At 44.6% G+C, this 25,804-nt stretch overlaps 1 protein-coding gene across 2 annotated transcripts; it reads left to right on the top strand.

Annotated features, from left to right (window-relative positions):
• The first annotated feature begins 265 nt into the window (after positions 1 to 265).
• TMC4 (transmembrane channel like 4) lies at positions 266 to 25,556 on the top strand. 2 transcript variants are annotated; one of them, XM_030197892.1, is made up of 16 exons: positions 266 to 395; positions 4,152 to 4,291; positions 5,321 to 5,469; positions 6,092 to 6,253; positions 6,333 to 6,418; positions 7,745 to 7,890; positions 8,279 to 8,426; positions 10,334 to 10,507; positions 12,428 to 12,588; positions 13,207 to 13,330; positions 17,561 to 17,658; positions 17,879 to 18,062; positions 20,134 to 20,264; positions 22,028 to 22,183; positions 22,371 to 22,449; positions 25,343 to 25,556. In XM_030197892.1, the coding sequence occupies exons 1-16, from the start codon at positions 351 to 353 to the stop codon at positions 25,391 to 25,393; spliced, it is 2,034 nt and encodes a 677-aa protein (XP_030053752.1). In that variant the 5' UTR covers positions 266 to 350; the 3' UTR covers positions 25,394 to 25,556. The 2 variants fall into 2 exon arrangements, with proteins under 2 accessions (XP_030053752.1, XP_030053751.1); XM_030197891.1 differs by having other exon boundaries at positions 4,105 to 4,291.
• Positions 25,557 to 25,804: the final 248 nt, after the last annotated feature.

Below are 25,804 nucleotides of genomic sequence, written 5' to 3'. Positions count from 1 at the left end.
TGTTTTGCTCTATTCTCACTTTTTATAGTTTCCTCTTGTCATGGCTCTAGCTCTTTATATTATTTTCTTTGGTTTCTCTCCCATCTACTACCAATAGTGCCTTTGTTCTCTCCTAATCTCAGTCTTTGTTTTCTTCTCCTCCCCCCTCTGTCCTGTTGGTAGGTCTGTGGTGATGTTGGAGTCTACTTATGTTTTTTAATCCATGTAAATCAATCTCCACAACAAATCATTAACTTGCTGGACACTCCCAGACTGTCCCTAGCTTTTTCAGCTCAGGCAATTTCCTGTTTGGCTGTCTTCTGGTGTCAAGGGAAAAGGGCAATTGATTCCCAGCATGTTGACGGAGGAAGATGAGGATTATTTTACTGAGCCAGGCTTCCATCTCCCAGGAACACGTAAGAGATTCCTCAGGGAGGAATGTTGAGAAGGGGGCAGGAGGTGGGGGAGAAGTTCATTTGGAATGCTCTAAAAATGACAAAGCTGTTGGATTTACTGATATGAGATGACAAATAGACATCTTCCAGCCACAGCACCTGGGAGGCAGATACCAAAAGCTGGAATTCCTGATAATCATTGTCCAGTTAACACAGCAAAGAAAACCTGCCCAGCAATGAATAAGGGAAAAGCTGGGTATTGTACAGGGAACTAGTGAATGGGGGATGGGGAGTAATGCAACATGTCTGAAGTAAAACATTATTATGGCTGAAAAGTTATAGAACAGTATTAACAGCAATGTTGTTACCGGTAATTACTGGGCGACAGCAAGGTGGGGGTGGGGGGACAGAGAAGGAAGATATGATGAGTCCCCTTATACAGGAAACCACAGGATGATAAGAATATGCTCTACACCAGAGGTTCTTAACCCAGTAGTCGGGACATAGCTAGCCAGACAGGTTATCAGGATATCCACAATCAATATGCATGAGAGAGGTTTCTGTGCATTACCTCCCTTCTATGCAAACTTATCTCATGCATATTCAGTGCAGTATCTTGAAAACCTGACTGGCTAGGTGTGTCTCGAGGACTGGGTTGAGAACCCCGCTGTACACCAAGACATGATAGGCCATATTGTCTTTATCTGCCTACATTTTTCTGTGTTTCTATGATAGCAACATAGTAAATGACGGCAGATTAAGACCTGTATGGTCCATCCAGTCTGTCCAACAAGATAAACTCATTACATAAGGTATGATGTGACACTTCATATGTATACCCGATTTTGATTTGTCCTTGCTATTTTCAGAAGTCTGCCCGGCATGGTCCTTATTCTAAAACTTCAGAAGTTGTAATTGAAGCCCCTGAAAAGCTCCACTCCAACCCATCCAAATCTATTCAGCCACGATTGGGGCACAGACCTTAGAAATCTGCTCTACACTAGCCTTGTTCTCTAGCTTCTGAAGCTGAATCTGTCCAGCCACGATCAGGGCACAGACCATAGATGCGGGGCTGAGCCTGTCAAATGACTGGATTAATGAAAATATTTCATGACTAACAAGAAAAATTAAATGGCAGAGCCCTGGGGACAGTTAAACAATAAAATAAAGTGAAAGCTGCCTAGTGAGAAAATATTAAACTCTGGGATCCTGCCAAGTATTTGTGACTCGGATTGTCCATTGTTGGAAACAGGATATTGGGCTTGTAACTTTAGTCTCACCAAGTTGAGCTGTTCTTATGTTCTGTGTGGCTGGAGCCCACCCAGCAGCAGTGCACCCTCACTGTAGCTGAAGACCAGCTTGGCAGTTGGTGGCAGATTTCCTACGCTGCCTGATGCTGGCACTTGTTGCACATGTGAAAACCGGGCATTCACTGAGTGAAAGGTGGCTCAGTAAAGTTGCCACCCAACTGCCGAGCTGTGCTGGAGGGAGTTCAGGATGCCTTCAAAGAGATCTTCGGCTGACAGGGCTTGGGGATCCCTGCCAGCCCAGGTATTTCATATTTTCAGCTGAGATAGGTTGGGGGGGCCAGAAAGCAGGGGGCTGAACTGCACAGAGGACATTATGCCTACCCAAAAATTTAAAATCTGGTTACGCTACTGCTGTTTCCAGCCTTTAGATTCCCTGAGATGGTAACGAAGGGAGCAGAGTTCTACCTCTAGCTGGTAGAGACCCTGGACTGAAGCCAAGAGACTTGGATACTTGTGACCTGGATTGGCCACTGTTGGAAACAGGATGCTGAGCTTGATGGACCTTCGGTCTGTCCCAGTATGGCAATACTTATGCACTTATGATTTTATTCTTGGCAAGTTGAGTCCCAACATGGTAACCAGGGGGCCTGAATCCTAATTCTAGCTGACAGAGCATGGGGTAGAAGCAAGGGGACCTGAACTCTATTTCCAGCTGGTAGAGCCCTTGGGACCAAGTTTCCAAGGTTATTCAAGTGGACTTGCTATCCTGCCCTATGGGGGGGGGGGGGGGGAGCCTTCAGGGCTTACACTCTTAAAAAGGAAAAAAAGACAGCAGTAAAAGGAAAAATGAGGGCAAGACTTCAGTTTAGAAGGATGGGGAGTGGAACTACAATAACTGATAGGACAGCAGGTGAAGGAAAAACACAAGGGGTGCTCCGGAGGAATCAGGGCCCAACCAAGGTCTGTAGTGCCTCAGCACGCAAAGAAGGAAATGGCTTAGTAGAAGGCATCCCTTAAGATCAGCTTTAAATTGAGCCAGGGCGGTCTACAGGCGAAGGGACATTGATCAGTGAGGTTAGGTTCTGTCTTTGACATCGATCCCCTGGTTGGTAACCAGAGGGCTTCAGGCAGGAGGGGGTGCCACCACTTCCGATGTGGCCACTGGGGCAATGGAGAGCCACCATGCTCACCTGCTGATACAGTCATGGGGCTGATCAGCTGATCCTGCCACCCCCATCTCATCTCCTCAAGATGCCTGCTATTCCAAAGAATTACTATAGCCCCTCTATTCCTGGTGTGGTCTGCTCCTGCCTGGTTCAAACTGTTAATCTGAAATGAGAGGGTTGTGGAAAGGAGACAGGAAGGTTGGGCTCCTAGTGCTGCTCTCCTGCTAGACCATGGGGGAGAAGGAAATTTAGAGAGGTGGCGGACGGGGAGGTTAAACTGAAGAATTGGAAGGTGAGCAGAAGAGTCCCTAGGAGAGAAGAGAAGTTGTTTTAATGCTTGAAGAAGTGTGTGTGAGGAGGAGATTGATTAGGGATGTGGGGACAGCAAAATCACTGAGAACTGAGGAAGGGGGTGAAGAGTGGGAAGGAGTTGATGTGCGAAGGACCCAGAGTGCTAGGAAGGGGATAAGAGGTAGTGAAAATGGATTAGTGGATGTAGAAGAGAGGATGGAGGGGGTGGAGGTGGGGTTGGAGAGGGTTCAGGAGAATGAAGAGATCCCTAAAAAAGCTATGAAGGGTAGCATGAGTGAAGCTGGTATTTTTAAAGAAGGGGAGCACTATTTCAGTTTACGCACTGGGCACTATTAGCTTAAAGCCGACTCTGGAATCTACCAAGGTGGTCTAAGATGTGTCCCAAGCTGGAAAGGACCCCTATCCTAGGAATGTAGCTGTGGAACTTGGGGATGCATTCCAAGGTACTAGAGCCACCAGTGCTATAACCAGAGGGTTAGCGTGTAACCCTGGCTGTCAGGTTTCTTTGTAACCAGGTGGCAGGGACGGACGGTGGACTGACCATTGACGCACAGCAGTAGAAAGTCCACTCTCCCCTAGCTTCCATTAATGGGTGGTTAGGGGCCCATCACTGTCAGTCCGCCCCTGCCAGGTGGGGGTGTGGTCTCAATTCAGTAGCTGGTTGGTGCTGTGAGGTTTAACCCTGGCTCTGACAGCCCCCTTCCCACCCCCCCTCCCCAGGGTGGGAACTGGGGGTTCTATATCTGGTTAGTAGAACCTCTGGTGCTGTAACCAGAGGGTGTGGGGTCTAACTGTGGGAGTTTCCTTCTCCTCCCTCCTCAGGATGGTAATAGGTAGGTTGGCATTTTTCCTGGGCTGGTAGCATCCCTGGGAATATGAGAGTTATCAAGTGTACTATCAAGCAAGGTAAGAACTGATTCCCAGTCCTGGAGGAGGGGGAATAGAACAAGGAAGTTTTATTAGAGTAAATAATTCCTGCAGGTGCTGCCTTTCCTTTCACAGCCATTTCCAACCAGATGCTCCCTTCCCTGCCACCCCTTCCTATGCAGCCTCAGCACAACCATCACAGCGAGGCAGGATCACCCTCAAGTGAGGTGCAGCAGCAGGAATGGATAGCAGAGAGGCTGGAAGGGGACAGCAGATCTGTGAAAGAGCTCCCCCTGAACCTCTCAGAGAAGCGAAGGATCAGGTAAGACCAGTGTTAGGGACTTTATACCAGACCACCACTACACCCCCGGGGAAGTAGGGAACCCTTCCAGTAACTGAGTCTTTATTTACTCATTGGGATTTTGCTCACACTATCTCTTTGGTAGCTCAAGGCCAGTTATGTTCAGGTATGCTAGGTATTTTCTTGTCCCCAGAGTGTTCACAATCTAACTTTCTACCTGCATGAAGTGTCTGGCCCAAGGCCACAAGGAGTGCCAGTTGAATTTGATCCCTGGTTCTCATAACACAAGGTTTCTCTTTCACGCTGAAAAGGAAATTTTGCACAGGGGAAAGTGGCACAAAGAAAAATTTCACTTAGTCCGCTTTTGCACTGGGTTGGCAACTCAAGTCCTCCACTGCCACAAACAGTTCTGGCCTTTGGTATTTCCAAAAGGAAGATTTGTAACATATATTTTCATGCATTTGAAGAATGTGGTGCATATTCACAGTTCGGCTATCCCGAATCCCTGCACCTGAGAAACAGAGTGTACCTTAAGTGGATTTGCATATGCCATTACGGTAGTGGCAGACTTTGATGGGGGCTCACCAGTTTTATTTCTGTTTCGTAGATCTTGACTGGAGGCTACAGCACTTTGACTTTGCCTTCACATCTAGCCTATAAAGAATAATGACAGTTCTAGGTCCAAGGCTACGTATGGGTCGAATGTCCCTCTGCATCTGGTACATGGTGCTCCCAAGTTTGGCCAGTAGGTGTCACTGTTATACAATGACTGAAACTCCTTAACACCCTAGTGCCAGCAAGCCACAGTAAGATGACCAACTGGTTCCAGAATTCCATAAAAGTCCTGGGCTTTGTAGTCTTGCAATGAGGACATCAGAACTGTAAGTCCTGCCATGTAGTGAGGTAAAACCCAGGTCTGGACCAGCTTGTTGGACCAATCTGGAGCTAGTTAGCCAGCCCACACAGGAGAAAGAGGCAAGGTCACGGAGAAGGGATGAGGGGTAGGGAAGAGGCGGGCAATGACTCAGAACCCTCTCTGCGTCCATCCAGAGAAAGGCAGGAACTGAGGATGAGGAAGATGAGTGGCTGGAACTCTTGGATGGACAGACAGCATCGGGCTGTGCAGCGTCTCTGGGAGCAAACCACCGAAGCCTTCCAGTATACTGAGATGTGGAGGGGCTCCCTGCACAGAATCGAAGGTGAGAGAGAGGATCCCAACTAGGATCTGTATCCATATACAATGCAGCCCTGAGAATGCCACCCTTGCTGGTACAAGACAGATAGTTTTATTCTCCATATTCTCAACCCCAAGGCCTTTTCCCCCAAATCTATACAGTGCACCAAACGTTTGGCACAAATTTGGCCAATAACTCTCGCACTACAACTGCAGTTATGCGACACAATGGATGAAATGGCAGGTCTGCGCATAAGGGTACTTATGGGAGGGGCATGGGCAGGTCATGCACATTCCAACCACGCAAGGGTGCAGTTTATAGAAGACTGTTCATTTTGTTCGCATGGGGCTGCATTTAAGTGCAAACTTTTATGTTTGCATTCCTGCCTAAAATTATTTTTTTATAATTTTCTTCATTGAATTTTTAACACAAGAAAGTAAACAACTTATGTATTAATGCCATACAAACCGATTTCCTAAATTTTGGCGCATCATTGTTGACTTACTGTAGTATTCTGTAACGGATCTGGTGTGCAAATTTACCGCTTTAGAATTCTAATTTAGCCCTCAGATTCTTGTAGCGTTCTTTATAGAAGTCCTTAATTGCACAGTGACCATTGCCTCCATCCCATCCTTTCCTGTCCTAGGTCACTTTGGATCTGGTGTCCAGTCATACTTCAGCTTCCTGCGTTTCCTGGTTCTGATGAATTTTGTTACCTTTCTGCTCGTCGGAGGATTTATTGTGATTCCAAACATGGTGTTTGAGGAGCTGCAGCTGAAAATCAATACGACCAGTCCCGTGACTACAGGTAACAAAGATGTCGCTCTTTTGACCTCCAATCACAGGTATGACATCGCAGAGTAACCACGTGTATCTTTTCTCGTCAGGGAATCAGACCTGCTTTGATTATAACCCCAAACGCCAGGGCCTGGTGCAGTTTTATGAGTATGTGATGGATCTGCTTTCGGGCACGGTGAGTAAGCATTCACCCTTCCTTCTGTTGCAACAATCCCAGCCAAGAACCCCATCTCACTCCCATCTGTATACCTCAGGCATATAACAGAGATCCTTTAGAGCATGGGCTAACTCCCTGCTCATCCCCGGCTCTGTACCTTAGGCATATGATAATGATTCTTTAGAGCACGGGGTAACTCCCTGCTCACCCCCAGCTCTATACCTCAGGAATATAATGAGCATGGCGTAACCCCCTGCTCACCCCTGGCTCTGTACCTGTCATATAACCTGTACCTGTCATATAACGGGCTAATTCCCTGCTCACTCCTAGCTCTGTCCCGCAGGAACAGAATAGTGTGTTCAGCTATCTTTATGGGTTTCTAACTATAAACCAAGACAACTAAATCTGAAAATAGTTCAGTATTGTAACATTCAACCATCACATCCCCGACACAGAGTATCCAACGGCTCCCACCTGCAACACTTATTCTTGCCCAACACCTTCCTGCGTACCTCCGGAATATAATATTGACCGCATATAGCACAGGGATTAGTTCCAGCTCACCACCAGCTCTGCATCTCAGAGATCGATCCCTCCTCACCAGGGACGAGCACCCAGAAAATTTGTGTGTTTTCAACCGGTATATTTTTTTCATTTCCAACAAATATCATTAATAATAAACCTCTTTGCAGACAGTGTGCTCTCCTTTCCGATTGGGTACGTATGTGCGATGGTTCACGAACATGCCCCCTATAGGGAAAAGAATATGTCCTGTGCACTTAGGGGGTATTTCTTTATAGCTTGTCTAAAGCTGGGCACCGGGATGAGCTGCTCTGTTATAAAATAGTGCGTAAACAGGCACGAGCACTTCTATTAGCTCAGTGGCTGGTGTAAACACTTGTGCCTAAATGTAGGCAGTCAGGCGCGTAACCCCCTAGCATTCTATAACCCCCGACCCACCGGTGCCCCTCCTACATCCACACCCCCATGTGTGAGCAAAATCCATCACTTGCAACAGCAATTTATAGAATCCTAACAGTTGCGTGCATAGACGCTAATTAGAGCCCATAATTGGTAGTTTTAATGCCAGTCGGCAGCTACTTATTAAATTATGTGCGCTAAGCTTAAAGTTTATAGAATTAGTGCACCATTACCAGCGAGCGACAGCCCATCCCTACTGCTTACCCCCAGCTCTGTAAAATACAGGGCTCGGGCCCTGCTCCCCCCCCCCCCCCCCCCCCCAGCTCTATACAGCATAGCAGAGAAAGGGGACAGGACAGCTCACAGCCTCTTAGGTGTTGTCTCAGCCCTCTTCATTCTGGGTGTCTCTGTCTTTTGTCTTAGGGTTACATGGAGCTTACTTACCTGTTCTATGGCTTCTACGAGAACACGGCTGTGGACCTGAAAACCTTTTCCTATAACATCCCCCTGGCCTACCTGATCACCATCCTCTTTTACTTCCTTTTAAGCTTGGTGTGGACTGTGATCAGGTAAAGCACAACATGGAAACAGCTTCTCATACTTGTGTCCGTCATATGATAACACAAGGGGAAAATGTGCTGATAAAGATCTGCTCTTCAGCTGTCTGTGCTGTGTTCCTGCTTTATGTGTATCAGTGTGATGCTTGCATGGGGCTCTGATGAAGAATTGCTTTTCAGCTTGCTGTGCTGTACTCACATGTCACATTACCATGTATGAGTGATAACAAATGGCACCTCCTGAGTTTGGGGAAAGGGAGGGATTAGAGTGGGAGAAGGGTTAGCGGTTTGGGGATTCCAGCAGAACAGGCCAAGCTTTCAGACAGTTTCCTCTGTAAAACCTGTCTCCTTCGCACATAATGAACATCTGAAGTCCTGCACTCCCTTTCTACCCCTGTAGGTCTGTCAACAGATTTAAGCAGAGCCTGGTAAATGAAGACAGCAGCCTGAATAATTACAGTAACAAGGTGTTCGTGGGCTGGGATTTCTGCATCAGCGAGGAGCAGTCAGTGCGCCTGAAACAAAACAGCCTGCGTTATGAGCTGAAGGTGAGCTCGAGACCTGTTTCCCTCTGCGCAGGTGACTGTGTACAACCTACCTTCCTCCTATTCCTTTCTTAGCTCTGGGCCCTTGAAAAATCAGAGACTGACAGACAAGAAGACAAACAGCAGCTCTTTTCTTTAAAAACTGATTTGGGGTTAGGGCCAGTCCAAGTATTAGGCAAAACTAGGCAGTCACCTAGGGCAGCGGCTACAGTCAAAGCAAAACTATAGATCCTGAACTGTCAGCATATACTCGAACCTGCATTTTTATAGGATGTTTGCATGGTGATCATGATCATTGAGTTTAATTCATTAATTAGGGGAAAGGGGGAATTGAGGCTAAAGGTTGCCTAGGGTGGCCCACTATACTTGCCCCAGCTCTGATTGGGGTTTTAAATAGGGTTATTCATCTTTCCAATTCAGGTTCAAGGGTATGGAAGATATTTCCTTGTCCCCAGGGGATTCACTGTCTAAACTGTACCTGAGGCAACAGAGAGTGAAGCGACTCCCAAGGAGCATCAGTGGGATTTGAACCCTTGCTCGATTCTCCGTACATTAGTTTTGCACTCAGTATAGTTACATTCTTTGGGCCAGATTCAGTAAATGAACTGCCGTTATGATCCGCGCTGAGTTTCTGTAAAATTATTATTTATTATTTGTTACATTTGTATCCCACATTTTCCCCCCTTTTGCAGGCTCAATGTGGCTTACATATAACCGTTAATGGCGTTAGCCGATTACGATCTGATCAAATACATGGTATGAATGAATACAAAGTGATATTGTAGTAGAATGAGGTACATGTATGGTAGGTACAGTTGGGGGAACTTAGAGAGGAAAAGGGGGAAGAAGAGTCAGGTAATGTTCGTTACGGTCTGGTGAAAACACTGACACCCAAGTGCAGGTATTTCTCTAGCATTGCACCCAATTTCTGGGAATGCCCCTGACCTGCCCATGCCTCTCCCATAGCCACATTTCCTTTTGAGTTGCATGTAATGAAATTTAAGTGCATATGTTACAGAACAGAGCATAGGGCAGATCTGCACATAAGTTCTAATTACTGCCAATTAAGTGCTTGTTAACACTGATTACTGTTCGTGCTTAATTTGGCTCATTAGTTTACACGCAGATCCGGGATCCGCGCCCAACTCTGTGTGACTTATACAGAATCCATGAGGATGACTATAGAATAGAGGTCTGCACGGGAACGGGGTTTGCGGGAATCCCGCGGGTTTCCCCCCCTGGCCAGCGGGAGTGCCACGGGGACGGAACGAGACATGCGGGAGTCCTGTGGGGATGGAAGGCATTCTTACGGGAATCCCGTGGGGACGCTCGTCATGCACATACCTTTTTTTTGAGCGTCGGAGCAAGCGTCCATTAGGAAACAGCAGTTTCTCTGTCTCCTAGCAACAGTCGCTACAAATACTTAAAGGATTGAGAACACACAGAAGTCAGCAACCCCAATCTTTGAATTCGATTTCCTTGCACTTTGTGTTTGAAAGCCAAGCTGGTTTTTGGCAGCTTTCACATGTGAACTATGGAAAATGTAGCCAAATATCCCAGCCAAGTCAAATAAAAGGGGGGTGATGTCTGAAAGAGGGACGAGCGTAGACTTCTGCATGCATTTCTATAAACTAACACCATGGGAGTCCCTATGAATGATTTTAAAAACACATCTCTTTGTTATGGGGTGGGGGCAGCTTCTGCCATCGTAGCACTGCTGTGATGTCACTCGCAGGAAATTTCCTGCCAGGCTCTTTCTGTCCAATTGTTTAAAACTATTTCCGTCTCCAAACTCTCAGCCACCTGTGAAACATGACCACACTGTCCCTCCCCAGTTTTCTTTAACTTTGCACATGCTGTGCTACTTTTTCATTTCTCATGGCTGCTGTAAATCGGGGGGCACTCTGCAGATGGACTTGGAAGAGGAGGCCCTGAAGAAGCGACAGGCAGCACAAACCAAGCTCCAATGTACCAGGGTCTATACCCTGCGAACTATCGTTCACCTACTGGTCCTGGCACTCCTGGGAGCAGCTTTCTACACTATCTATGTGGCCACTGGATACTCCCAGCAGCTGATCAGCCAGGTAAAGAGGGGTGAGGAGACAGATATCTCTGTTCAGTCAGGTGTTAAGTTTTGGGGCAAGGGGTAGGGATCTTACTGCTCAGGCAGGTGAGAAGAGGTGGGGAAGCAGAGATCTCTGTTCAGTCAGATATAAGTATGGTGGTGGTGGTGGTGGGACAGGTGAGGAGGGGTTCATGAATGCTCAAATTCAGGTCCTGCCACAGCACCTCTATTGGGTTCAGGTCCGGCCTTTCACTTTTTATTTTATTTATTGCATTTGTATCCCACATTTCCCACCTCTTTGCAGGCTCAATGTGGCTTACAATACATCATGAGTGGTGGAAATATATTAAAAAATTGACAATTAGTGTTATAGAAGGATCTTGAGCAACATGATAATGAAAAAAAACATAACATTTCATTTTGTTTCTCCTCGGTCATTCAGATGTAGACATTCTTTTGTGTTTTGGATCATTGTCTTGCTGCATAACTCAAGCTTCAGCTCATGGACAGATGACTGAACATTCTCCTTAAACATTTTTTAGTATAGGGCAGAATTCATGGTTTTCCAGGTCCTGAAGCAGTAAAGCGTCCCTACACCATCACACTGTCACCACCATGGTTGCCTGATGGTATGATGTTATCGTGGAATGCTGTATTTGCTTTTCACCAAACATAATGGGACCAGTGTTATCCAAGGAGTTCCACATTTGACTTGTCTGTCCATATAGCACTATCCCAGAAGGCTAGTCTCATATTTCATCTATTGTTCAATAAAGAAAATACGTTCCACTGTGTCATGTTTTGACCAAAAGGCTCTTTGTATTCCTTTTTACTCCTTAGTGTTGGCACAGACTGCTGGCATCGGCACTTAAAAAAGAGATAGAGCAGCTTTTAAACTAGAACCTGGGGGAAGGCTGACAATCATTCAAAAGTACATGGTTCAGAACAAGGTATCTTTCAAAGATATCACCAAAACAGGGATGATAAGGTATCCCGATAGCGAAGTTGCAATAGAGACCATAGGCCAGATGTCTTTAAATAAAAATCAGACAAAAGATTGCAAATTAACATTATCAACTGCTAAGCAAGATGTAAATAGGAACAACAAACAAAATGTCTATAAGCGAATGCCAGAAGCCTAAGAAGTAAAATGGGAGAGTTAGAAATATTGCACTAAATGAAAAATTAGTTATAATAGGCATATCTGAGACCTGGTGGAAGGAGGATAACCAGTGGGACACTGTCATACCAGTGATAGGGTGGATCGAATTGGTGGTGGGGTAGCATTGTATGTTAAGGAGAGCCTTGAAACAAATAGATTGAAAATTCTGCAGGAAACGAAACACATCTTGGAATCCCTATGGATTGAAATTCCATGTATAAAGGGGAAAAGGATAGTGATAGGAGTGTACTACCGTCCATCTGGCTAAGATGAACAGACGGATGTAGAAATGTTATCAGAAATTAGGGAGGCTAACAAATCGGGGAACACAATAATGGATTATTTCAATTACCCAGATATTGACTAGGTAAATATAACATCAGGGCATGCTAGGGAGATAAAATTCCCTGACTAAATCAAGGACTGCTTTATGGAGCAGCTGGTACAGGAGCCGACATGAGGAAATCTCTAGACCTAGTCCTTAGTGGAGCACATGATCTGATGCAGGAGGTAATGGTGATGCTTGATAACAGTGATCATAATATGATTACATTTGATATCTGCTTTGGAGTAAATACACACAAGAAATCCAACATGTTAGCATTTAACTTTCAAAAAGGAGACTATGATAGTTCAGTCAAGCAAGGGAGGAGGTGTGAGGTTTTCAGTGACTGCTCGGTCAGACCTTCTATACTCTGTTTTAATCTATGACCACAGATGATTGGGGGACTGAGGCAGAGTCTCCGGCACTTCTAATCTCTTCCTTCATCCCTGCAGGATTCAGTTGTGAGCAGCAACTTCTTCCTCGGACTACTGGTGCAGTATCTCCCGTCTATCGTCATCACTGCAGCCATCACTATCCTGCCCATCTTCTTCAACATCTTCTCCAGACTAGAAAAGTATTCTCTCACCTGGGAAATCAAGCTTACCCTGATCAGGTACGTGATGGAGAGGGAGCTGAAAGCTGAAGGAAAACGCACAAACCCAGGGTGAAAACAATAGAAAAGGTTGATAAACAAGCCTTTTCCAAATGAGGAGAAGCTGTAGAACTAGAAGACATGAAATAATTTTTTCAAGGAAAGGGTGGTGGATGCCTGAAGGAGGTGGTGGAATTCGAAAAGAAGTGATATATAATACAGTAGATTCCCAAAGGATGGAAACCAGAGTACTTCAGCTCAAAAAGGTTTTGCACTTCTAAGAAACCATAAGGAAAGTAACCCGCAATATGCGGCAGGTAAAACCCCCTGAACACAAGCATGGGCAAAGGTACTTCCTAGTTTTTTTGGACCTGGGGCAATGGAGACTTAAGATGCTGCAGTGGGAATCAAACCTAGTTCCTTTGGTTCTCCGCCCGATGCCGTAACCTTGATACTTATCAAATTAATGTAGTTTGCAATCATAAAAATTCAAAATGAAAACAAAAAAAGAATGTAATTGAACTTAATAAAACTAATCAAGGGCTCCTCACTCCCAAATGCAAGCTCTAACCATTTCTTTACATTAGCAATCTCTCAAACTCTCTTCCTCTGCCTCATCCTAATTTCTTCCCTACTCAGGTGTGTGTTCCTGCGCTTTGCCAGCCTGGTGATCCTGCTCTACTCTCTCTGGACTCAGATAACTTGCAACGGACAGAAGGATGAGTCTCACTGCAAAACCTGCGGCTACAATAACATATACCCCGTGAGTCGCTTCATGCATTTATTCAGTCAAAATAGTGGGCATGGTGTTGATCTCGGTCGCCAGTACTTGGGAAAAGACAAACAAAGTGGGATGGAGGCATGGAATCTTCACCTGCAATGACTACCATTCACCAAAGGTTGAGCCCTTAGCTGCAGGAGGCCAGCAGGACTTACGAGTTAGATGATTCAGACAGAAGGGTAGAGGCCAAAGCTTCTTGCAACTCCAGTAAGTGGAGAGCTTGTCTCTTTTCCTCATGGACCAATTGATGCATCTGTTCAAATTCTCGCTCAATGATATCCCGTATCTCACACCGGGTAATGTTGGGTTCTGTGCATCTGTCCTTTAATCTAACGATCCTTTGCAGCAATATAGCCTTCATGTCAGATACTTTATGGGGTAGCTCTTTTTTGCTGGCAGTCGTCCCCTCTGTGAGAGACGTCAAGGTGATTTCAGGATCCATCTGAGGAAGGGAAAACCTAAATAGACCATTAATGCAATGCACGTAGTTAATTCGTTGAAAGGATTCATTAGAACAAGTTCAGCTTGTGTTACTGAGAACAAGTATGTAAATCCAAGAATCAGAAATGGGCTGTACAGGAAGGATGATGTCAAGGGTAGGGGTTTGACAAAGGGGCAGTGGAATCGGAAATGGGAGAGTTGTCACAAAAGGAGTGGCAGATATCGGTGGGAAAAACAAAGAGGGTGCGTTAACAAGGGGAAGGAGTGGGAGGCGTGTTGAGGTATAGCGAGGGGTGTGTCTTAAGTAGGGGCAATGTGATTAAACAATTCATCGAAAACATATACAAAAAAACTAAAATTTAGAAAAACGCTCGGGATCGTTTAAAAATAAAAAATATACCTTAAAAAGAACGTACTGGAATAATTAATGTGTAACCAAAATTTCAGATCAATGCCCCTTTAAGAGAGGAAATATAAAAAAGTCAAAATGATTTTTGAGTCAATAAATGTATGAAAATTCCATACGCTTGCATTGCCACGGGGGCATATGCAGTTGGCAGTACAAGAAAAAGCACCTTTAAAAAGGTAAAAATATGCAAAAGGGCAGACACTCATGAGTGACCTTCACATAGGGTTTACAGTGGTGGAAATAAGTATTTGATCCCTTGCTGATTTTGTAAGTTTGCCCACTGAGAAAGACATGAGCAGCCCATAATTGAAGGGTAGGTTATTGGTAACAGTGAGAGATAGCACATCACAAATTAAATCCGGAAATCACATTGTGGAAAGTATATGAATTTATTTGCATTCTGCAGAGGGAAATAAGTATTTAATCCCTCTGGCAAACAAGACCTAATACTTGGTGGCAAAACCCTTGTTGGCAAGCACAGCGGTCAGACGTCTTCTGTAGTTGATGATGAGGTTTGCACACATGTCAGGAGGAATTTTGGTCCACTCCTCTTTGCAGATCATCTCTAAATCATTAAGAGTTCTGGGCTGTCGCTTGGCAACTCGCAGCTTCAGCTCCCTCCATAAGTTTTCAATGGGATTAAGGTCTGGTGACTGGCTAGGCCACTCCATGACCCTAATGTGCTTCTTCCTGAGCCACTCCTTTGTTGCCTTGGCTGTATGTTTTGGGTCATTGTCGTGCTGGAAGACCCAGCCACGACCCATTTTTAAGGCCCTGGCGGAGGGAAGGAGGTTGTCACTCAGAATTGTACGGTACATGGCCCCATCCATTCTCCCATTGATGCGGTGAAGTAGTCCTGTGCCCTTAGCAGAGAAACACCCCCAAAACATAACATTTCCACCTCCATGCTTGACAGTGGGGACGGTGTTCTTTGGGTCATAGGCAGCATTTCTCTTCCTCCAAACACGGCGAGTTGAGTTCATGCCAAAGAGCTCAATTTTTGTCTCATCTGACCACAGCACCTTCTCCCAATCACTCTCGGCATCATCCAGGTGTTCACTGGCAAACTTCAGACGGGCCGTCACATGTGCCTTCCGGAGCAGGGGGACCTTGCGGGCACTGCAGGATTGCAATCCGTTATGTCGTAATGTGTTACCAATGGTTTTCGTGGTGACAGTGGTCCCAGCTGCCTTGAGATCATTGACAAGTTCCCCCCTTGTAGTTGTAGGCTGATTTCTAACCTTCCTCATGATCAAGGATACCCCACGAGGTGAGATTTTGCGTGGAGCCCCAGATCTTTGTCGATTGACAGTCATTTTGTACTTCTTCCATTTTCTTACTATGGCACCAACAGTTGTCTCCTTCTCGCCCAGCGTCTTACTGATGGTTTTGTAGCCCATTCCAGCCTTGTGCAGGTGTATGATCTTGTCCCTGACATCCTTAGACAGCTCCTTGCTCTTGGCCATTTTGTAGAGGTTAGAGTCTGACTGATTCACTGAGTCTGTGGACAGGTGTCTTTCATACAGGTGACCATTGCCGACAGCTGTCTGTCATGCAGGTAACGAGTTGATTTGGAGCATCTACCTGGTCTGTAGGGGCCAGATCTCTTACTGGTTGGTGGGGGATCAAATACTTATTTCCCTCTTCAGAATGCAAATAAATTCATATACTTTCCACAATGTGATTTTACGGATTTAATTTGTGATGTGCTATCTCTCACTGTTACCAATAACCTACCCTTCAATTATGGGCTGCTCATGTCTTTCTCAGTGGGCAAACTTACAAAATCAGCAAGGGATCAAATACTTATTTCCACCACTGTAAGTAATTTTACAACCAGTTGAAGAAGCAGGAAATAGCATATCGCTTCACAGAATAAAACCACCATGTGACAAGAGTTAGTTGAAGCAAGGTGGGAATCAAATACACAAAGCATAAATTCCAGGACCGCTGCACACAAATAGTCTACACCAGTTTTTCTCACATTCACTCGCATTGAAAGGCAGAGAGATAGAAAGCGCAATCCATAGGTCATTGTGACTACCTGTGTCAAATAGAAAGGAATCAGAAAGTGGAGCACATAAAACAATTTTCTAATCTACTGACTCCAAATTTTGTTCATGGAAGGTAATAATATGCACGTGCAAGAATGGGCCCAACTTCACAACAGTTACCTGCTTATAAACTGTTAGATGTCTCAGTCACAAAATGCAAAAGTAAATCAATGAGCCTTGACTTTTTCTCTAAATGTTGTCAAATTGAAGCTCTAGTGCCTTGGGCTTCATTCCCTGCCCTTGAGGGCCACCAATCAATCAGGTTTCAAGGGTTTGCCTAATGAATATGTACGAGAGAGATTTCAATGCCTAATACCTCTGTAGTATTTATTTGTAGCATTTGTATCCCACATTTTCCCAACAATTTGCAGGCTCAATGTGGCTTACATTTCCCGTAATGGCGGTTGCCATTTCCGGGTAACAGAATTACAAATGGTAATGTGTTAAGTTGCATACATACATGGTAACATACATGTAACATAACATATGTGAATGCAAATATCTGTCATGCATATTCATTAGGTATATTCTGAAACCCTGATCCATTGGCTACCTTTTGGGAATGAAGACCAAGGCTCTCCTGGAAGGGACCTGTAGAAGGATAGTCCAGCAAGAGTCAACGCTGGATCACAAGTTATTGTTAATTGCAACCCTTTCATATAAAGAACCACCAACCCATCCTGTATTACATGACATGATTATTCACTTATGGTTGCAAAAGGATTTCAGCTTTATGCATAGATTCCACAGCATTGACAGGACTCAGTATCAAAACTGTCCCATATTATGCACATCTTAATATGGAAAATCCGCCTCTAATTTATTCTGTTGCTCTTTAAATGCTTCCATATCAACCACCTCTCATACAACTTTCAGTGTAGGTTGAGGAGCCAATATAGTTATGAATGAGTGAGGCTTCACCAGCAAACTGATCAAATAATGATCCAACCCTGGGGCTGATTCAAGTTATACGTTCTGCTAGGGATAGGCTGTTGTTTAATGTCAATGACAAATCCCATGTCTTTGCATGTCACTAACAAATGAAAACGAGCAGATTGCCAGTTCTATGAATGGTGCCTGGTGTCTGAGGCTTTTTCCTCCTTTACTCTTTCATTCATTCATAGTTTTGAGTACATAGAATTTTGCTTAAAGTTATTAAAAAATGTTTTGGTCTATTCTTCTGTGAAAGTCTTGGCTTTTAGCTGGGGGGGGGGGGGGGTATCAGAAGTAACTCTGTAGGGGGCTGCATCCAAATGTCAGAGTTAGCAATGGAGGAACTTGGTAGACTGGGTCTGCTTCTTGTTGCAGTGCTGGGAGACACGCCTGGGCCAGGAGATGTACAAGCTGGCAATCTTTGATTTTCTCACAGTTCTGGTCATGATACTCCTTGTCGACTTCCCCCGAAGGTAAGTGAAACGGAACAGGTCTCCTACTCCTGCTTCCTTCCTCGATTGCATGAGTGAGTTCAGAGGCAGTGATTGCCATCTGTTCATTAGGGACAGCCCAGCAAGCTGAGGCCCAATTGTCATGTGTACTCTGAAAGATAAGTCCCCTCCCTAACCCCCCCCCCCCCCCCCCCCCCCCCCGCAGGATGAAATGGCAGCCTTTTTTTCTTTCTCTTTTCAGAATGATTGTGCAGCACTGTTCCTGTAAACTGATTCAGCTCTGGGGCCAACAAGAGTTCCAGGTCCCTTCCAATGTGCTTGACCTCATCTACGGTCAGACAGTCTGCTGGATTGGCACTTTTTTCTGCCCACTGCTCCCCCTCCTCAATACTATCAAATATTTCATCATCTTCTATCTTAAAAAGGTTAGCAGGCATCTAATCCTCTGGACCACCTCTCACTAAAACACAGAGATATACAGACCAGCATTCGCAACCTTGTGCATGGACTCACTCAGAATACCCTTGCCAAGACACAGAGATATAAAGAGCCACACTCACATACCCCCATGCACACAGTTACCCAGACCACACTTACTAACACAACATGCAGTCCCATACTCACAGGGACTACCCCTTATCAATACAAAGGTAGGCACAGACCCATGCTCACTTTTGACATCTCTTTGCAGGTCAGACCCCAACAAATACACCATCTTTTCTTGCCCCACTCTCTCCACACTGGTGCTTTTCTCTCTTTTCTTTCTACCCACAGTGGTGTTTTTGTTCTTTTCCCTCCCATCCCCACCTGATTGTTGCTTTTCTCTTTCCCACCCCTCCCTTCATATAACATATACATGTCTGGCAACCTCTCTAAACCCTCCCTTGTTCCTGTTCTTTTCAATCCCCAGTTCCAAACATTGACTCTTTCCACTACTTAGGTGTTAAACTTGACTCTGCCCTTTCCTTTAATTCTCATGTGTCATTGGTTCTACGGTGTGGTTTTCTTGCCCTTCATCGTCTCCGTTCAATTTCTAAATTGCTTACCTTAGCGCTTTACACACCTTGGTGCATGCTTTTGTGATTTTCCGTTTAGATTACTGCTATGTCACTTACCTTGGTCTTCCTGTCTCTTAACTTCACCGCCTTCAAACCCTGCAAAATGCTGCCAATTTCCTATGCAAGGCCTGTAGGTCTGATCCAGCTTCCCCTCTACTTGTCTCTCCATTGGCTCCTGGTGAAATACCAGCCCTGGTTCAAAATACTGTGTATCACCCACAAATCCCTTCACTCTGGCTCTGTCTTATCTTTCTTCTCTTATTATTCCTTACTCCCCTGCCCATACTCTCCGTTCTCTTCCCATCGCCTTGTCCTGCCTTCTCCTAAACAGGCCCACTGTGAATCAACCTGTCGTTCTGCATTTTTCTTTTTGACTTCCAAACTTTGGAACAACTTGCCACCCCTGTTAAGATTTTAACTATCCTTTTCACACTGCTCAAAACTTTTTTTTACCCTTGCATTCGGTGTTCCCCGTAGTCCAGTTAAGGTCCGTCATTGGGCCTTCCTTTTTGCAAAGACTTTTGTCTGTTCTTGGCGTTATAGTATGGTTGTGACTGCTCATTGATAAGTTTCTTTCCTGTCTGTATTTAGAGTTCTTTTCTGTCTTTCTGTTGTAAACCACTGTTTTTAGAAGTGGCGTATATTAAGCTTCCAATAAACATACACAATGTTGCCTTCTTCTGAACCCTCTCAATTACCAACCCTACCTTGACTGCTTTCATTCTCTCTTCCCCTCATCCCCACTGATGTCTCTACTACAGCACACACACACTGGTGTCTTTCTCACTCCCCTCCAACACACATGCACACTGGTCCCACTCCAGTGCCTGGTCTGTCTGTCTGCTTCTGCCCTCCTATGATCTGTCCCCTCACACTTCTCAACCGCAGGCAGATCAGCTAACGCTGCTCATCTGCTGATACCTTCTAGCTGACATTATGGTCTGAATGTGCAGTTTCCTTGTGTTCAGACATTAGACAACTGCTGGCAGACGATGCAGCCCCAGTAAGACCATGACTCTCTTATGACTCCTTTTGAAGGAAGGCAAGATTGGAGGGAAAGGATTATACCACTTCTGAGCTCTGCCACCACAGGATGCATATACTTTGTTGATGGGGGTTAGGCTACCGCCATGGGGCAGGCCCCTCTTAAAAGCATAGGGCCAAAAGCAATCATTCCTGTTCCCTCCATTCAAGATGGCTCTTCCCCTGTGTGTACTGGGACCACCCATTATTAACTCACAGCCACAAGAATGCTGCTGCACAAAATAGCGTCCAAAGAACAGGTTGCTTTTGCTGGCCATCTTTTAGATTTGCGTGCTTGCAGACTCGTAGACTCAAAATGTGGTGCGCCCCTTGTAATGTCCCTTTACCAACCCACATTCACACAGTTGGTCCTTGTATCTCTGAAGTTCTTCTCTCTCTTCTGTCCTGGCTGCAGATGACACTTCTTAAGAACTGCTGCCCTGCTAAACGGACCTTTCGGGCATCCAGCTCTAACTTCTTCTTCCTGCTGGTGCTGCTCTTCGGTCTGGCCCTCTCCTGGGTACCCATCCTTTACAGCATCTTTGTGTGAGTACAGCTCTTGGCTCTGATTGGCAAGATGAAGCAGGGGACAGTAGAGGATGTGCTCAATTCAGTCAAATCTGGGGCCTATAACAAAAAGGTATCCACTGATGGTAGATAATAGCATATCCAAAAGGTATAATCCCCACTAAGAGAATACTGCTCTGGGGAGTTGCTGAGTCGACAAACGTGAAACTTAACAGTGGTAACTAGCTCATCATATTCTTAGTTCATACCAAATATAAGCTCCTACCTCCCATAATTTGGCCTATGAGAAAAGGTCAGAAGAGAGACACAGTCTTCCCATAATATGCTAAATTTTGTACAATAAAAAAAGTGAAACACACCTGGATTTATAACATGGCCTCAAAGGTCCTACATTTTATTAGAAAATGAAATAAACATCCTTGATATGGCCTTTTAGGCTTGCCTGAAAAACAAAAAAGTTAGGATAATTTTCTAAAAGAAAAGTCCATAAGCCATTATTAAGATGGACTGGGAAAATCCAATGCAAAATTTTTTAGGATAAGCAGCATAAAATCTGTTTTACTGTTGTGGAATCTTGCCAGGTACTTGCGACCTGGATGGCCACTGTTGGAAACAGGATAAGTACATAAGTAATGCCATACTGGGAAAAGACCAAGGGTCCATCGAGCCAGCATCCTGTCCACGACAGCGGCCAATCCAGGCCAAGGGCACCTGGCAAGCTTCCCAAACGTACATTCTATACATGTTATTCCCGGAATTGTGGATTTTTCCCAAGTCCATTTAGTAGCGGTTTATGGACTTGTCCTTTAGGAAACCGCCAAACCCCTTTTAAACTCTGCTAAGCTACAGCCTTCACTACTTTCTCCGGCAACGAATCCAGAGTTAATTATAGTTGGGTGAAGAAACATTTTCTCCGATTTGGTTTTAAATTTACTACACTGTGTTTAATCGCCTGCCCCCTAGTCCTAGTATTTTTGGAAAGAGTGAACAGATGCTTCACATCCACCTGTTCCACTCTACTAATTATTTTATATACCTCTATCATGTCTCCCCTCAGCCGTCTCTTCTCCTGGGGTTGATGGACCTTTGGTCTGTCCCAATATGGCAATGCTTATGTTCTCATGTACATCCATACAGTCTACATGAAGACTGTTATACTCTTTCCTATTCATGTCACTATGTGAACTGGGGGGAAGAAAGCTGGCCATGCATGTAAACCTTTATATTTACTTTTTTAATGAGCGATTTGGAGCTGTATGTGTGGGGGGGGGGGGGGGGGGGGGGGGGGGGGGGGGGGGGGGAGAGAAGCTGATAAACATTGCCAGTGTTATTGTTTACCCCCCCCCCCCCACACCACACACACACACTATATATATATATATATATATATATATGCTTCAGGGGCTAAGGAAACATTTTGGGTGAAACAAGCCTGTGATCATCAAGGCATGCTATCAAGCTTAGATGTCTAGACTGGTAACTGTGAGTCTTAAGTGACCGAGAGGAATTTGTGGCTGGGCTCTGTGAGGATGAGGCAATAAACCCATGAATTTTTAGCAAATCTACAACCAAAAAATGTGACTTTTTGAGATACTACTGTTAAGAACTTGTGATTCATCCATTAAGCTATATCTTAAAGATCCTTTGTGCAACACATTCAAGAATGGTGGTAAAAGTCTACAAAGGACAAAGGCCCAAGAGTCCAAGGCTGCAGTCTTCAGTCATTATGGTCATGAAGACTTTTCCTGCATTTTTATTTCTTTTCTGTTCCTCATGTAGAGAATAACTCCATCCAAAGCCTGTGGCCCTTTCCAAGGGCAGTTCTTCATTTGGGACACCATTCCTAATGCTGTTGAGCCTCTGCCGCAAGTCACCAAAGAGTTCCTTTACTTCATCAGCTCCCAGGCATTCTTGGTTCCTATATTCCTTTTGTTGTGGTGAGCAAACTGGCTTAGAATCTGTTGCCGTTTTTTCTTTTTGTCTCCCTCCAGAGCAGCAGGAAGAGGGCTGGGCTTGTTAGAACTAAGGTCTCCTTTCAGTGAAACTGAGTAAATAATCAGAGAGAACTTCTCATTTATGTTCTGATGTCCTAATGGAATTCTCCTTTTGTTCCCACATGTGCAGTATTTTAATTTCGTACCTGGTAGCACTGGCTAATTCCTATGGGCAGCTGGTGAAGGAGCTGAAAGTTTACATGCAGTTGGTGAGTAGAGATGTTGGGAAGAGTTGTTATGTAAAGTTAAGAAAGGAAAGCCAGGTGAAACGTCAAGCTTGGCTGAAGGGGGAGAGGATGCTCAGTTCTTAGAACAGAAGGTGTTAGTTTCTAGTTATAAATGAGATGATTGTCCTGACACGAGAAGGTCACTGAAGGTAAGTGAGATGTGAGAGCTTGTATAGGCCCTGTAACTATAAGAGACTTGATCCCAGAAGTATTTACTCCCTTTTTCTAATCATTGGACAATATCTCCTCAACAATGGCGATCCTCTTTCAGTTCAACACCAGAAAAAAAAAAGATTAATCAAGAACTGGAAGCCATGAAAGAGGAATCAAAGGTGATTACACTAACAGTCATAGGCGCCCCGTATAAGAGGCTTGGGGAGGCTAAGCCCAAATGCAACCTCTTTTGGAGCGCACGTTGCTTGCAGATTGCCGGTTCCTGCCCGAAAGAAGCTGGAACGTGCTTGTTGGGATCGGATCGGACGCCCCAGCATTATCTTCCCAAAAAGAAAAAGAAGCTTAGCTGGAACTTCCCTTCCATGCTGCCCTGCCACCAAACCCGCTGCCTCTCCGATCAGTGGCCATCCATCGTCGGCAAACAAAACACTGTGCACGGAGCCATAGAGCTCCGCATGATGCAACATAGAGGGTGGGAGGACCGGAAGAGCTGTCAGCGCTGCCATGCGGAGCTCTATGGCTCCGTGCACAGTGTTTGTTTGCCGATGATGGATGGACCACTGAATCGGAGAGGCAGCGGGTTTGGCGGCAGGGCAGCATGGAAGGGAAGTGCTTCCAGGCTCTGCGAGGATCGGTGCCACTACTGCCTTCAGGTCCAGGTGATCTCCGAGTTCCGAAGGTGGGGGAGAGACAGGGGTGCATTGTTTGGGGAGAGAGAGAGAGACAGAGAATACAACATCTGTATGGTATGTGAGGTAGGGTGAGGTGGGAGAGAGAGAGGAGATCCTGGGTGCCTGGGCAGGGGAAAGAGAGAAAAGAGATGCTGCATGGCAGGGAGGGGGAAGAAAAGTTAGATGGAGGGAGAGAAACAGAGGCGATTATGGCAGGCAGGGAGAGAGACACACAAACACAGACACACAGACACACACACACACCCCCATGGGTGAAGGAAAAAGATGGAAAACAGGGAAAATGAAGCATGGATAAGTCTGAGTGGTCAGAGCAGCAGAAAAATGGAAGAAATGCAGAAAAGAAAATATCAGTGTCGGAGATGGATGTAATAGAAGATGTGAAGAAGACATGCGAAGAGAGAAAAATGATTAAAAGGACAAGAGATATGGAAAGAGTTAAAAGACAGAAAGGCAGTAACCAGAGACTGCGACCTGCACAATTAGAAAAATTAGATGCCAGATAGCAAAGGTACAATTATTTTAATGTAGAATGAAGTAGCCATGTTAGTCCACTTTACAGGTTAATAAATAAAAATGAAACAAAAAAATGTAAAATAAGATGACAACTTTTTATTGGACTAAATACATTTTGACTTGCTTTCAGAGATCTAAACCTCCTTCCTCAGGTTAGTAAACTCCAAAAAGCTAGTCAAAAATTTATTAAATTAGTTAAATAAAAAGGTATCACCTTATTATACATTTTTGTTTCAAATATTTATTCATTTTTTAATTTAGTGAATGGAATGTGTCAGTTTCTGAAATTTAAATCTGTTGGTCTGACTCAGTATGGCTATTCTTATGTTACAGTCAATTTGCTTTATAGGTCCTGAGTGGACTTTTTTAAGGTTTACATTACTTTTCAATATGCCTAATATTAGAATTTGGACTTTCATAGCATTCTCAGTAGTAGCTCAACTTTCACTTGCTAACCTTGAATCTCACTAATTGGGATGGTACTTTCACATTTGGGATGAGACACCCTTGGTATCTCTGCACTCTGGAAATTGGACCTTAGCACTGGTGCTTTTGTGTCATCAAAAGTTCTGACTGCCTATTTCTATAGAAATGCACTTTCCTTCCAACTATACTGTTCAGCCATCAAGCTCTCAGACAGTTTGAGCAACCACTTATTCTTTGACATATGATACATATCTAATATCTAAATTTAATTAAAAAGTATTACTGTTACTATTTTACATTTACTTATTTTTTTTGTGTTGTCAGATAATTATGGATTGTAAGCCCGCCCCACCCCCTTTAGCCTCCCCAAACAGTTGGGCCACCGACCGCCTATGCTAACAGTATATATTAGGGATATTTCATTGTGAAAAAGGTGGTGGATAAATGGAGCAGGTTCCCATGGAAGAAAGTCCGGAGTAAGTCCAGAAACCCTAGAGAAGACTAAGTGCTTACCTGCAATTGAGGTTTGATGTAGACAGCAGGATCCAAAACCGACACAGATGGTGATGGCCCTCCCACAGACCCAGGGCAAAGAACATCCTCCATAGATTCTTCATTGTTATGTACTCCTGTTCTACCATTGGCAGATGCTGTCCTTGTTCAGCTTCATATCCAAAATTGAACACCTTTGACTTGGAGGGGAAGGTGGTCAGGGATGTGTAGCTGCATGGTCCTGCTGTCTACAAAGAATGGCTGTTACAGGTATGCAACTCTACTTTCTCTGCAACAAACAGACTATATGCAGCTGAGCCTTTTCTGATTCTTTGGAGAGGACCTCACCATCTGCACGTATCCTGCTGTCTGTGGAGAGAGCTGGAGATCAACACGGGTCTCTCCCTGTCACCTATACCAATAAGGTTCTGTCTAATGGCAGATGAAGGGAACTAGGTGGAGGAGATAGTGAAGATTCCACATTTTTGTTTTGTTGGTGGTTACTGTTTTATTAATCATAACCCTTATGTTTAGTTTTTGACAATTCAAAATTTGGGATAGATTTCTTTTCCTTTCAGGAGGGTCGGGACAAGCACTTTCTTGTCAAACAGATCAACAGAACAGAGTGAGGCCAATGAGGAAAGGCACAAAGTGGACCATGAAGGAAGCTGCGCCCACCTGATCACAATCCTTTTTAAGTCTATTTATACCAGTGGATGTAAGGCATGCCCCTACCATATCCCCATATAATTTCTAAGGAAACATTAATAAACTGTGTTGATTTTATTATTATTTCTTTGGTCCCAGTTCTTTGGATAAGCCTGGTTTACTTTTCCCACTTCTTTTATCTGTTTGCTGCCCCGTGTATCTATTGAGTTCTCCACGTACATGGATCCTCTTTAGCCTACCATATCCCCACCTTCTATCATTTCCATTGTCTTGTCATTCTTCCTCTTAACTGATCTAAAATAGGGAAAAGAGAACCCCATGTAGTAGATAGTAATTGGAAAGCTCTGGAAATGATCTATAGAAATGAAAGG

Source organism: Microcaecilia unicolor, chromosome 3 (assembly GCF_901765095.1).
Source record: "Microcaecilia unicolor chromosome 3, aMicUni1.1, whole genome shotgun sequence".
Lineage (NCBI taxonomy): Eukaryota > Metazoa > Chordata > Amphibia > Gymnophiona > Siphonopidae > Microcaecilia > Microcaecilia unicolor.
This window is presented reverse-complemented; position numbering and strand designations above follow the sequence as displayed.